The 13,728-nt window shown below is 45.5% G+C and overlaps 1 protein-coding gene across 1 annotated transcript; it reads right to left on the bottom strand.

Annotated features, from left to right (window-relative positions):
• Positions 1–1,348: 1,348 nt before the first annotated feature.
• Positions 1,349–12,104, bottom strand: LOC143821342 (ficolin-2-like). The gene is made up of 10 exons (XM_077305194.1): positions 11,947–12,104; positions 10,804–10,917; positions 9,590–9,643; positions 8,584–8,619; positions 6,750–6,785; positions 5,868–5,903; positions 5,476–5,603; positions 4,669–4,798; positions 3,478–3,612; positions 1,349–1,978 (listed from the first exon to the last, which is right to left on the bottom strand). Exons 1-10 carry the CDS (start codon positions 12,050–12,052, stop codon positions 1,728–1,730), a joined length of 1,026 nt encoding a protein of 341 aa, XP_077161309.1. The 5' UTR covers positions 12,053–12,104; the 3' UTR covers positions 1,349–1,727.
• Positions 12,105–13,728: the final 1,624 nt, after the last annotated feature.

The following is a 13,728-nucleotide window of genomic DNA, read 5'->3' on the forward strand; positions in this document are numbered from 1 at the left end:
AGGAGGAGGGCAATCTCACAGATAGCAACCTAGAGGTCTAGGGTAGTAATGCCACCCACCCCTGCCTTCACTATTGAGGTGTGTGTCCCAGCAGCCACCTCAATAAAGAGGGTCCAAAGCTCCAACTCCAGCTGCAGTCCATGTGGAGACCTGGAGAATTAGTGGGACACAGCATGTGCCCAAGGGAAGCTTGTCTAGCACCATGCATAGAGGATACTGGCAAGAGTATCCAATTGCAAGTTGATGCTGGCTGCAGTTACAGGTTATGGGGCTTCACTGGGAACAAAGTTTGCCTTTCTCTGGGCTTGAAGGAAAGGCTGGGGGATCCAGGATAGCTCATTCCCTGGCTGGCTGAAGGGGAGAAGAGGTTCCCACTCTTTAAAGTAAGGAAGGGGGACACTAAGGAAGTGACACTTGCCTCAAGAATACCCTAGAAGCGATAAGGATATTCAACTGGCTGCTGCTGGAAGCTGAATGCAGGACTAGACTGTCATCGCTCTGGCCCTGCAAAGTGATTTGTTTTGTTGAAAGGCTCAGGAAGGGTCAGGGTTTGCAACAGAAGAGTCAAAATGGTGCAAACCCCGATGGTCACCTGTCCACACTAGCAGCTCCAAAGAAAACATGCTCCCTGGTCACCACAGGCGAAGGATGCCATGTTAGAGAACATGCTCACCCTCACAGGGCTGTGATTTAGGGGTTGCCCAGCAACTTGTGCCAGGCTCTCCCTCTCCCCTCCACCCAGTTTAGAAACTGGCTAACTTTGTTTCTCTAGATCAAACAATCCCTACTGGAACATCTCTCCCCCTCCCCCCCATATTCTTTACACCATGGCATAAGCCAACCAGTTCTTTCTCTGCTTCTAAACCAGTGTGTGCTAGAAAAGGCATCTTCACTGAGCCAGTGAACAACTGAGCAAAACTTGCTCTGCACCAGCACCACCTCTCCTTTCAGTCCCTTCACTGCATAAGTCAGGCCTGCGCAATGCATGATCCACAAAGGTCGACACACCCCATCTCCCTCTCTGGGGCTTAGCAACCATTTCTTGTTCTTGCAGTTTGAGGTTAGCCACAAACACAGGAGGATCATCAAGCCCTCTGGAGAGTCATCCTATGGCTGGAGGCTTTGATTTGGCTACACCCAGCAGAGCTCATGTAGCCCTCTTGTAGGTTCTATTCCAATGGTGAGACTTAAAATATTCCTGATTTCCCAGGTGTGTTACCTGGACACTTGTGCTGGCTCTCCATGTTGTGTCTGCTGCATGGGCACTCAGCCCCCCTGCCCTTTGGATGCAATCTCATCTTGCAAATATCCCCAATTCCATATGATAAAAGGACACAAGGCTTCAAAGTTCTAGACTGCACATATTTATTTTACTTTCTTGTAAATGTTGCCAGAATCATAAAGCAAAATCTTTATATTATCAAAGAGTTGTTTATTTCTGCTTAGCAGGCATACTAGAGTTATATATCTGTATAAACTAACATGGAAGAGGTTGATTTGGTTGGGATTCCACCTGGCTCAAGACTTTTGCATGGCAGAGGAAGAAAATCTCAACTGAACCTTTTTGCCCCTGTATTCTTTAGCCTGGGCCTTCCTGTGGCAGAAGCACAATTAAAACAGAAGATTTGCAAGACATCTACATTCCCTAATCCTGGCAGGAAACAGGGAAATTACCTCTACTCAAATGAAATTGAAAGTACTCCAGTTTTGTCCCCCAACAGTTTTAACTATTCCCGAGGCCTGAATTTCATTTCGGAGCATTTGTAGGAATATCTATACCCTTTGCCAGAATACCAGTTTATGCCATCAGCAAAAGAGGAATGTGAGCCCAGCCAGTACATCCCATTGAGGTTGCTATAGTGACAGCTGTTGTACCACCAGGCTCCTTTGTAAGTCACTGCACATTTACTCTTGCCAGGATCCTGCTGTCTGTCTTTGGTGGAGAAAGGCATGCTGTTGTGCTGAGTGAGTGAATCACCTGCAAATGACAGATTAAAGTTTAGCTCAGACTGCTTCACACATGCATATAGGTAGGGGTTATATGAATAGATCAACTCCCAAAGAACTTGTGCATCAACTCTGGTTCAAGACCTTCCAATGGAATTATTTCATACATTTAGATACCAGTTATCTGGAGTTTGTTTACATGTGCTTGGACATCAGTTGGTTTCTCTTAATTTGATGACAGGGTGGTAGACATCTGAACTGATTCTACACACACAAACAACATAATGTCCAGAGCAATTTGAAAGTGCTGCTTGGAGGGGCCCAATGATCAAATTCAAAAAAATTCGAATGACACCTGTGTTTTTATTCTTTAAAAAGTATCATCTCTGGGATCATGGCATCTGGGTCATGTCTTGGTGTAAGAGGTCTTGATCAAGGCCCCTTAGAGGAGCACAAATACTAGTTGTTTAAAAGTTTGATACACTTTATGGACAGTCCATTCCTTACTGTAGATTCAGTTCTGATGTCACAAACAAATCTGGCATGGATCCGGTTACAGATCAGGCCCATGTGCTCCTTCTTCCCTGATGTCAAGACTTGAGATGGAAGTTCAGTAAATTTCAGTTAGCAGTAAAGTCCAAATCCTTGGCCCATAACTGAAGAGTCATCTCCAAGCTATTTCTACCTAGTTAGGATCTTCCACATTGCTTTCATAGCTGTTTCAAATAGAGAAGAATTTAAGGAGGCCCCTTAACCTGCAGAGTTCGATACCCCGATGGAACTCCCCCCCCCAAAAAAAACAGGCTCCTCCCGATGCCGAAACTGCCCCCCAGCTGTGACAGTTTTCCTTTAATAGGAGCCTGTCACCCCAGTCTCACTACAACAATAACCAGAAAAATAACAATTAATGATGCCAAACAGGGTGAGTGGGTGGGAGAAAGAGGCTGGGCCCTATGCACTGTGGGAGAAAGAGGCTGGGCCCCATGCATGTGGCACTCTGAAAGCATGCTGTGGGCCCACCCTCAGCTCCCTCTACCCCCAGTAGCTGTCAACACACTGCTTGCCCGTCCCCAGTGTGTAACACCCTCCCAAGGCACCCTTCTTCAGCTGCGCCTCTGTAGCGTCCACCGGCAGGCGTGCCAGCAAGTCCTGCCTGCAATTCTAGTGTTAGCATAATAGCACTAGAACAATTGGACATTTCTTTCCAAAAGGCCTCCAGTGATGTGGTGTGGTGTCAAAAATGGCACTTGCAAAAGGCTAACCTCAGGATAACAGTGCTGAAGTGTGTGTGTGTGGGGGGGGCTATCCTTTGGACCATGGTCTTTCTTAAAAGACTGAAGCTGGTTTAGGAAAGAGCATATACAGGACAGGGCAAAACTAAAAAGAAGCCTATTGAAATAGCCTCATATGGATGCCCACCCATAAGGAGGATTTTTAACCACTGCAACATTCCTCTTATTCTTTTCCTTCTGTGGTTACGGTTTTCCCTTCTGACCACAGCAGCCGTCCAGAAAGCCCCCAGACACGTACCTGCAGTGCCCTCCAGGAAGGCTCCAATTCCCAGCCTGTACTGATCGGCCTCCCCTGAAATGTTGAAGGCCTTATATTTGGCCCCAGTGTGGTGGTTGTTAAAATCAATGAGATCAACACGCAGTTCATTTTCTCCTATCCAAAACAGAAAGGTATAACGTCGAGACATTTAGAGGCAGCAAGAAGAACTCCATCAGTTCCACAGACAGTTCAGGGAGCTGGCCCAGTCAATAATCTATCAAGAACCTTTCATGCAAGGTTTGCTGAAAACTGCATGGAGTTGCTCACAGGTGCAAAATTCTGCTTGTGCACCACACACTCTGTTTTTCAGCAGTGCCAGTTCTAGGAAGACTGCTCCGTGGACTGTGCCCACAATCCTTTGAAAATGCAGGTGTCCAACAGGGAACCACAAAAACGTCATCTTACATTACATAAAATTAAACAATATAGAACATTTTCATTCATTCATTCATCCATTCATTCATCCATCCAGCAATTTATATACTGACCCTCTCAGAGATGCCATCTTGGGACCATTTATACTATTTGGGTATAACAATAAAATCTAAAAAAATTACATATAGTAAAATCATGGATATAAATCACTAACAGCATCAACCATAATTACTGAGACAGTAATGTCAGCCAAACAAAAACCAAAAGTAGGGGTGGGGTTGGGGGAACTGGAACCATAAAAAGCCCAACTGATGACAGTCAGGACCTTCAAAGGTTGAATGTCTGTATTAATGCTACAATTATATAACTTTTATTGTGCACAGTTTTTAAAAGTTAGGAATTAAAAACGTATATACAGTCCATAGGCAAAACAGTATGCTATGCACTATATGAACCAATAGGCAGATGCATTTCGGCCCTTATAGGGCCTTCTTCAAAGGTCTGGTTTTAACACACCCTAGTTCATTACACATATGAAATATGTACAGCAGCCAATAAAAGCTCCAAAGTAAGATCTGTAAAGTACCAGAATCACTTAATTAATGCATGATGTCTATTTATCAGTCATCAGCTCTCTTCCAAAGGCTGCCAAACATTTCAATGGTGTGTTCACTTATTAGTGCATGATAACTAAAGGGAACCTCCACATTCAGAGGGCCAAAGCCTTTGAATCCCAGTGCCAGGAGGCCACATGAGGGGAAGGTCTCAGTTTCTGTGTCTTGTTGTGGACTTTACCTAGTGAGGTCAAGCGGTGGATGTTTTCATTCCCCAGCCAGAATTCTGTGAGTTTGCTTCCAAATCCTCTCTTGTAAGACTTCCAGTCCCGGTAAAAGTCCACAGAACCATCAGACCGTCTCTGGAACACCTGCAAGGGATGAAGATACAACTAGTCTTAAGAAACAGGATAATCTGGAACAAGTCAGATAGGGTCGAATGTGAGAGGAACGGAGTGTGATCTGTTTATGAAGATTTGGGAGAAGTATAGACAAGTGTTTATGCAGGAATAGTGTTGTGTTTTATTTATTTAATTAATATTTATTGAACATCGCTCTGTTTGACCAGCTTGTGGTGGTTTACAACAGTAGCCATAAAATGCAATAAAATCCCCACAATACCCATTATACTTCCACAGACCAATAATCCCACCTCCCAATGCCTCAGGGAGGCTGTTCGGAGGAGGGACCCAGCAAATCTTCCTTGCCCTGGACTCAACTAAGTGCCTGGTGGGAAAGCTCCATCTTGCAGGCCCTCCGGAATGTTGACAGCTCTGTCAGGGCCCTCAGCTCTTCTGGGAGATCATTCCACCAGGTAGAGGCCAGAGCTGAAAAGGATTCACATACATTATCCCAATAATCTTTCTATTTATGCTGAACTAATAGTTTCCCCATGTTGCAGATGCTCCATGGACAATGAAGGAGGCAATTAATGGGTCCCATTGAGGACAGGTGACTTGTTAAATTTTTGCAATGCACATGAAACTTTTTAGCTATTCCTAGGAAGAAAATGAGCCAGTCTGTTCTTGCCCTCCCAAACTGAACTTACAATCCAGCCACCTCCGTCTGTGTCCATGTCGCACAGCACGGTCAGAGGCTCACAGTTCCAGGGGTAGATGGTGTACCAGCCACTCAGGATCACCCCCTTGGCTAAGAGCTCCTTGCAGTTCTTGGCCCCTGTATGGAAGAGAAAAGCAATGTTTGTGTATGGAAATTGTACAAGTCACAGGTTGCAACTTTGTGGCACAGCCATCTGAGTATAAAGAAACAGGACTCTGGGTGGGGGAAGGCTGGGGAGAGGAGAAGCTCTGCTGAAAGTCAATAAGGGCTGGCCAATGGAGGGAAGAGAACAGAAGTCAAGCCACGTCTGCTGCCCAGAGCATCCCTCACTGTACAGAACATGACTTCATAACTGTGGAAAAGATCGGAGGTAACACGTACCCTGTTGGCAGTGGAGGACCTCCAGCTCTTGTTTTCCTGTGTAAAAGACACAGCAAGAAAAGAAAAGCAGATCAGACTTGGAATAAACAAATAGCTCCTCTGCCCTGGTGTTTCCCGCCCTGCAACTCACCACCTGGCATTTTGTCCACAAGCATCATAAAAGTATCTTGCGTACTTTCCATTTATTTCGAGAGGGGAGAATGTCCCAGTGGACCAGGCCCAATGAGTTTGTTTTCCAGATTCATGATCCGCTTTTCCCCCTCTAGGCCCACCGCTCAGCTACCAAGTCAGCTAGACATTGAGGGAAGCCCAACAGGCCCAAATCAACCTCTGGCTCCATGTTGTATGTTGGGTTATTCGGCCTCTGGCAAACCACAGCATATAGTCACTGGACCCAGAGGACCACATGCTCTCATGCATATCTCACCCTCTGCACATTTGTAGCTCAGCAAATCCAAGAGTGAATGGGGACACTGGCATTTTAGTTCCATGTTCTCTGGGAATTTGGGAATTGAGATTCTCAAACTGCAGATCTTTGTGCTGTATCAAAATGCTCCCCAGTTTCAGAAGTAGTTTGCCTTGCAGCCATTTGTGTGTGGAAGGGTCCACATTTCAGAAACACAAATCCAGAGCCGCCATCAGAACTAACCATCCATTTTAAAATATGCTACCAGCTCCTGCATACCTCCAGGAACCGAATTTATGTTCAGCCTAACAAAAATTACATTCTTACCACTGTAGCTCCAGGTTCACTAGCACGTCTTGTGCTGATTTCCCCCCCACCGTCTTATTTGAAGGTTTCTTGGCTGAGTCACTCCTCCAGTGCTCTTCATCCAAGATAGTAGTGACTACAACAGATGGAGGTATTTATTTGCCACGTACCTAAAGTTCCGGGGGGGCCTGTCGCTCCTTTGTCCCCTGACAATGAAAGCATAGACATAATGTTAGTTGCTCTCCACATCTCCAAGAAGCTAGAAGTCCCCTGGGCAGCACTGCCTGGGTTGGGTTCCTTCACAGGAGAACGACTACAATTTTATTTATTGATTTAAAACATTTGAAAGACCAGATTCAGGACTCCAAGGCAGCAAACCATAAAAACATTATCGCAAGTTAAACCACAGATGTATACAAAATAATTAAATTAGACAGACACAAATCCAGGAAGGAAGGTCTATAGGAATCAGCATGGGAGTGCCAGACAAAACAAAACAGGAAGGGCACTAAAAAATAGCAAATTGGACCAACTCCTGGCATATTCAGTCTGGCTTCTGGTCTGGCCACAGGGTGAAGACAGCATTGGTCACCCTGATGGACAACCTCTGGAGACAGCTGGATCAAGGCAGGACAGTATTGCTCGTGTTACTTGATCTCACAGCAGCATTTAACATGGTTGATCAAGAGCTCTTGGTTCACCACCTCACCAATGCCAGAAAGGAAGGGACAGTGCTCCAATGGATGATCTCCTTTCTCCAGGGTCACAGACAGAGGGTAGCCGTTCAGGAAATGCAGTCACCCTAATGCCACCTCCATTATGGGGAGCTGCATGATGCAATCCTTTCTCCAACCTTGTTAAACATTTTTATGTGCCCTCTTACCCAGCTGGTCTTGGGGTTGGGGCTTGCATGTCATCAATAGACAGATGATACCCAGCTCTACCTCCTGGTGGATGGCCACCTGGATTCACCCCCAGACTACTTTGCCAGGTGTCTGGAAGCAGTGACGGGTTGTCTCAAGCAGAGTCACCTACTCAACCTTTCCACGATAGAATCCTGTGGCTGGGTAAGAAAGGGCCAGGCAAGGAAGTGCACTTGCCCTGTTTGGACAGGGTGCAACTGTTAGTTGCACACTCTACCAGAAACCGGGGTGTGACCTTCTACACCTCCTTATCTATGGAGTCATATGGTGTCTGTCATATTGGATTTTTTACAGCCATGCAAGTATCACACAGATAGTGCATCTATAGAGCAGCTGACCTTTCCACCACATCAAAAAGGATGTGGAGTAAATGGAGAGTGCAGAGGAGAGTGATGAGGATGATCTGGGGCCTGAGGACCAAGCCCTAGGAGGAAAGGCTGAAGGACTTGGGAATGTTTAGCCTGGAGAAGAGGAGGTTGAGAGGGGACAGGATTTATCTCTTTAAGTACTGGAAAGGTTGTCAGAGGAGGGCAGAGAGTGGTTCCTGTTGGCAGCAGAGGAGAGGACCTACAGTAATGGGTTTAAACTACATGTACTGGCCAGAGATCAGGGGAAAAAAATGTTCACAGTCAGAGTAGTTCAGCAGTGGAATCAGCTGCCTAAGGTGTGGTGAGCTCCCCACCACTTGTAGTCTTCAAGCAGGAGCTGAACAGATACTTTCCATGGATGCTTTAGGCTGATTTTCCATTGAGCAGAAGACTGGCACCTTCCAACTCTATGATTCTATCCTGTTCGGAATCCATGCTTTGCACAATAAACTATACTTTCCCCCCCTTCCTCCCACTTTCCACACACATGCCCCTACCTGCCCCTGCCCTTCAGGTGGTATGGGCTATCTATATGGATATTTAACAAGGAAGCCAGAGGACTCTCATTCATTAGCCAGCACCCACCGGTGAAACGTCATTCAACAATTCTGAACCAGCAGATTAACAAAGAAAAGATCAGCAAGTTTTAGCTCTATACTGGCACAAAACCAGCATCACTGGAGGCATTACCATGTAATCCAAACATTCCTTACCTTTGGGGCCAGTAGGACCCACGTCTCCTTTCTCTCCTGGTTCAAGAGAAGAAAAAAGAGTAAGGGATTAGCAAAAGATAGAAGTCATGTGGCTGAGCAACTCTGAGATGACAGCTGGAGGGTCACTCGATGGTGTCCAGCTGACAGCTGTAGATTCTGGAGAGAGCCTTGGGATGTGGTTAGATTCTGTGCTATTATAGGTCAGCCTCTCTCTCCCCTCTTTACTGTCAAGAAAAGTAGCTCCTGAAGAAACTTTGCTCAGGTGGTGCTTTACACGCAGCAGACCTATTTGAAGCTGTGTCACACAGGCTGCTGTGATCATTACGACAGGTACCATAAAGCAGGGGTGGTCAGCCTGTGGTTCTCCAGATGTCCATGGACTACAATTCCCATGAGCCCCTGCCAGCGTTTTCTGGCAGGGGCTCATGGGAATTGTAGTCCATGGACATCTGGAGGACCACAGGTTGACTACCCCTGCCATAAAGGGAAACAAAAAACCCAACCTGAGAAACAGGCAATAACCAAAAAGGTTAGGGATGAAAGCAGTTCTAAAAATAGAAACATTTTATTGGAGCTCATATATTTAAATCATTTAAAATATCTGTTGGCACACATGAAATATCTGGGTGAGGACACCAGTATTGCCAAGTTGTTAGGACCTGTACCTAACCTGTTTCGATCTCACAGATCTTCAACAGAGGTAAATCAACACGTACACATGTAATTTCATATTATTTCTGAATCGACAGGTTTTTTCACACACCCCGTCATATTGTATAAATATATATTCACGTGTGTGCATCTGTTAATTTACCTCTGATGAGGATATTTCATGTGTACCAATAGATATTTGAAATTTTTAAAAAATATATGAGCTCCAATAAAATGTTTATATTTTTATCATTGCCTTCATCCCTAATCTTTTTGGTTCTCTGCTATGATAATTAGTCTGCTAACACCTACCCTGACTACTGGTTTCATCGAAATCTAACATTTTGCATGTTACCTTTTGCACCAGTGGGTCCAATTTTTCCTGGGATTCCTGGAAGGCCTGTCGCTCCTACAGGGAAACAAACAAACAAGGGTAGGTGTTTAAGCAACAATTTGAACCAGGTATGGGCCTGAAGATAGAATTTAGCTGGCAGGGAAATTCTGGCAGGAAAACCACCACCCCTGGTCCACACCCGCAGGCACATCCCTCCCTTTTGGCCCTCTGCTTGCTTCTAGGCTGGGTTTAGAAAGGGAGGGGAAAGCTCTGCAAAAGATTTTGGAAAGAGACTCTTCAGCTGATGTCCAAGAGAGAAGACCCCTTTCTTCTTCATTTCCCTTATTCATTTCTACTGTATGAATGCCATAGGATTCTGAAAACCTCTCAATTCAAAGACACTTTTCAGTTAAATACAGAATAGCTACCTTCAAAGAACAAAATAAGAGCCAATACCCTCTTTTGTAGGACTGATGAAGTCACTGTATCCTGGGCTTGCAGAGACCTGGGTGAATGTTAAAGCATGGTCCGATCCAATGATGTCACTTCCAGGTGGCACTGGGAGTGACATAGCAGGGATGGGACACCATCGGCCACCTCCCATTTTCCTTCTGATGCCCCACTGAGCAGTGGCAGGAAGGTGTCCCACTGGAAGGGGAGACCTGGCAAGTCTGCATCTCTGTCATTGGAGAATCAACTGGACTCCAGATTAGGATCTGGAATTTCCCCAGAATGACAACCGATACTAAACTAAATCAGTGTTCCTACAGCAGCCTTTCTCAACCTTTTTACCCTTGAGAAACCCCTGAAATACTTTTTTAAGCTTTGAGAAACCTCAGAAGTGGTGTGATCATGCAGAATATGGTTGGGAAGCATAGCTATGAACACGCCCATAAAGAAAACGTATCCAAGGGTCTCTAATTCACTTGGCCCACCTATGCAGGTTCTCTCAGCCTTTGGGATCTTTTCATATTGCCCCTCTAACATTGCAGAGGGCAAGGCAGAACGCCTTGCAAGCAACTACTCTTTCTCCTGTATGGCAGGGGTAGTCAACCTGTGGTCCTCCAGATGTCCATGGACTACAATTCCCATGAGCCCCTGCCAGCAAATGCTGGCAGGGGCTCATGGGAATTGTAGTCCATGGACATCTGGAGGACCACAGGTTGACTACCCCTGCTGTATGGCATACCACCTTACAGCATGGCTCTCGGGCCGGTCTCAGCCTCAGAACATACCGTTTGCACCATTAGTGCCTGGATCTCCTTTCGGCCCTGACGCACCAGGAACCCCTGGACATCCCTGGAGGATGGTGAGCCTCTCATCACCATGCAGGCCCACGACTTTCACCTCTGCAGAGAAATCAGGATCATTTCAGCAAAGAGCAATCTTTGGACATGCAGCATATTCGGCAAAGTCTGAACTCCAGGAGTGTAAATCCTCACACCAAGCCACAAAGCCATGTGGGATTTCTACACAGACACTCCCACAGGCATCTGTAAAGCAAAGGTCAGTTCTCTTAAGTCTCTACTTCTCCGGTCATGGAAATAGTAAGGGTCAGTAAAAGTAGCCTTTACCTAGTGGAAGGTTCCAGACCAAAATTGATGGCACAGCCTGGTCTTGTACTCTTTCTCACTTAAGGTGAGTTTGAGTCATCTTGCAAATCAGCCTCTAAACTGACTCTAAAACTTGACATTATCTCTAGTAAGTAGAACACACTAAGGTGATTGTTGGTATGAATTTATTCAACAGTTTTCGGCTGGTAATCCTGATATTTCTATATTGTAGCCAAGCCACCAAGGAAAGCAAAGAAAACACGTCAAAAGACGTGGGCCACGTTTTGGCTTTATGTAGTGATCTGAATTTAAAAACGACTCTTCTGCTTTATACTGTGCCGTGGCCCAGCTTCTCCGCACATTGGCTTCATAACTATCGACAGGGCATTTTTCCTTCGTAGCCTCAGGTGGGGCCTGGAGCTTTCCTGGAGTTGCTACTGATCTCCAGGCTACAGAGTATAAGGCAGGTTAGAAATGAAACAAGCATCAAAATCAAAACTCACACTTTGACACCTGATCTCACATTCATGCCATTTTGCATTAAAATGAGGCTTTATATTCTTTCTCATTCATGCTTTTAACAAGAAAAAGAAATGTTGGGTGTATTTTTTAAAAAGTGCAGAATGAACACCAGGTTGAAAGACCTGTGCTTATTTTCAAAGACTTTTTTGAAATATAGTTAAGTGCAGACATCTCCAAATATTAAGACTTTTGTTTTGAAAGAATGAAAATCAAGCCTGGTGCTAAATCAGAGCCCAGTTTCCTTGGTAGAACACATCCCTAAAGTACAGCAGCACCCCCAGAGCAACACTGTGAAAGACTCACGTGGACAGGTGTCCATTTCCTTCCCAGGAGCTACTGCTGTCATCAGACAGAGTAGTATAATAAAACTGTGTTCTGTATTCCTCCTCATCACTTCAGCATGGATCATTTTTCTCCCTGCAGTGTCTTGAGGATTTAAGAACTGACAGGGTTATTTAAAAAAATTAAAGGCTCCTCCTCCCCAGGGGTGGAGTTAAGCATCTTGGGAGAAGGCAAGGAGCATGTGGAGAGTTGCTGGCAAGGTGAGGGGGTGTATGTGTGAGACAGGAAGGACAGTATTTGTGGGAGAGTAGGTGTTTTGTAACCTGCTAGAGAGTGCTTTCTGTTAAATACTTGCCAGGGGCAAAGATATTATGGGCCAAATGCCACAGCTGATAAAACCTAGGGATTTTACTACCCATTTGTAATGGTCCACATGGGAACAAACAACGTGGCCATGATCACAATCGTGCGTATTAAGACTGACTATGAAGATCTTGACAGCTAAAAAGAATAGGGGCGCTGTGGTTTTCTCTTCAATCCTACCTGTAAAGGGAAGAGGCTCATGGTGGTGCCAGCTGTTTGGATTTGGATTCTGGGACCATGGGGTACATTTTCTAGAAGAAGTCCTGCTGGAACAGGATGGGCTTCATTTATCCAATTTGGAAGAATGTATTTGGCAGGAACCTGGGGAGATTCATCAGGAGAACTTTAAGCTGAAGCCATATGGGGCTTTATAAAGATTCTATTGTTGTTGTTAGGTGCAAAGTCATGTCCGACCCATCGCGTCCCCATGGACAATGATCCTCCAGGCCTTCCTGTCCTCTACCATTCCCCGGAGTCCATTTAAGTTCGCACCAACTGCTTCAGTGACTCCATCCAGCCACCTCATTCTCTATCGTCCCCTTCTTCTTTTGCCCTCAGTCGTTCCCAGCATTAGGCTCTTCTCCAGGGAGTCCTTCCTTCTCATGAGGTGGCCAAAGTATTTGAGTTTCATCTTCAGGATCTGGCCTTCTAAAGAGCAGTCAGGGTTGATCTCCTCTAGGACTGACCGGTTTGTTCGCCTTGCAGTCCAAGGGACTCGCAGGCGTCTTCTCCAGCACCAGAGTTCAAAAGCCTCAATTCTTTGACGCTCGGCCTTCCTTATGGTCCAACTTTCGCAGCCATACATTGCAACTGTGAATACCATAGACTTGACTAAACGCACTTTTGTTGGCAGGATGATGTCTCTGCTTTTTATGATGCTGTCTAGATTTGCCGTAGCTTTCCTCCCCAGGAGCAAGCGTCTTTTAATTTCTTTGCTGCAGTACCCATCTGCAGTGATCTTGAATCCCAGGGAAATAAAATCTGTCCCTATCTCCATTTCTTCCCCATCTATTTGCCAGGAAAACCCAATGGACAAGATTCTAATGTAGAGCAAATAGCAGTCCCCCCCCCCCCCCGGGAAGGATGAGTCAAATTGAACCAAGGGTCAGAGGCTTCAAGTGCTTAGATGCCAGCACCTGAAACGTGGGCAATATAAAGGAAGTGTGTGAGCTTCTTATGCAGACAGTAGATTGTATCTGGATGAAGATAAGGGAGAGGAAAACAAGGAATATAGTAGGTGGCTACAAACTATCACACCACAGTGAGGACATGGGTGCTGCCCTTCTTGAGCAGCTTGATTGAATATCCGGGCATCAGTACCTTGTAATTATGGGTGACTTCAATTTCTCTGATGTGTGCTGGGGGGAAAACTCTGCTAAGTGTCCAGAATCTTGCAACTTTCTGACCTGCATGGCCAACAATTTCATTTATCAAATGATG

This window comes from Paroedura picta, chromosome 12 (genome assembly GCF_049243985.1).
Source record: "Paroedura picta isolate Pp20150507F chromosome 12, Ppicta_v3.0, whole genome shotgun sequence".
In the NCBI taxonomy this organism is placed as follows: domain Eukaryota; kingdom Metazoa; phylum Chordata; class Lepidosauria; order Squamata; family Gekkonidae; genus Paroedura; species Paroedura picta.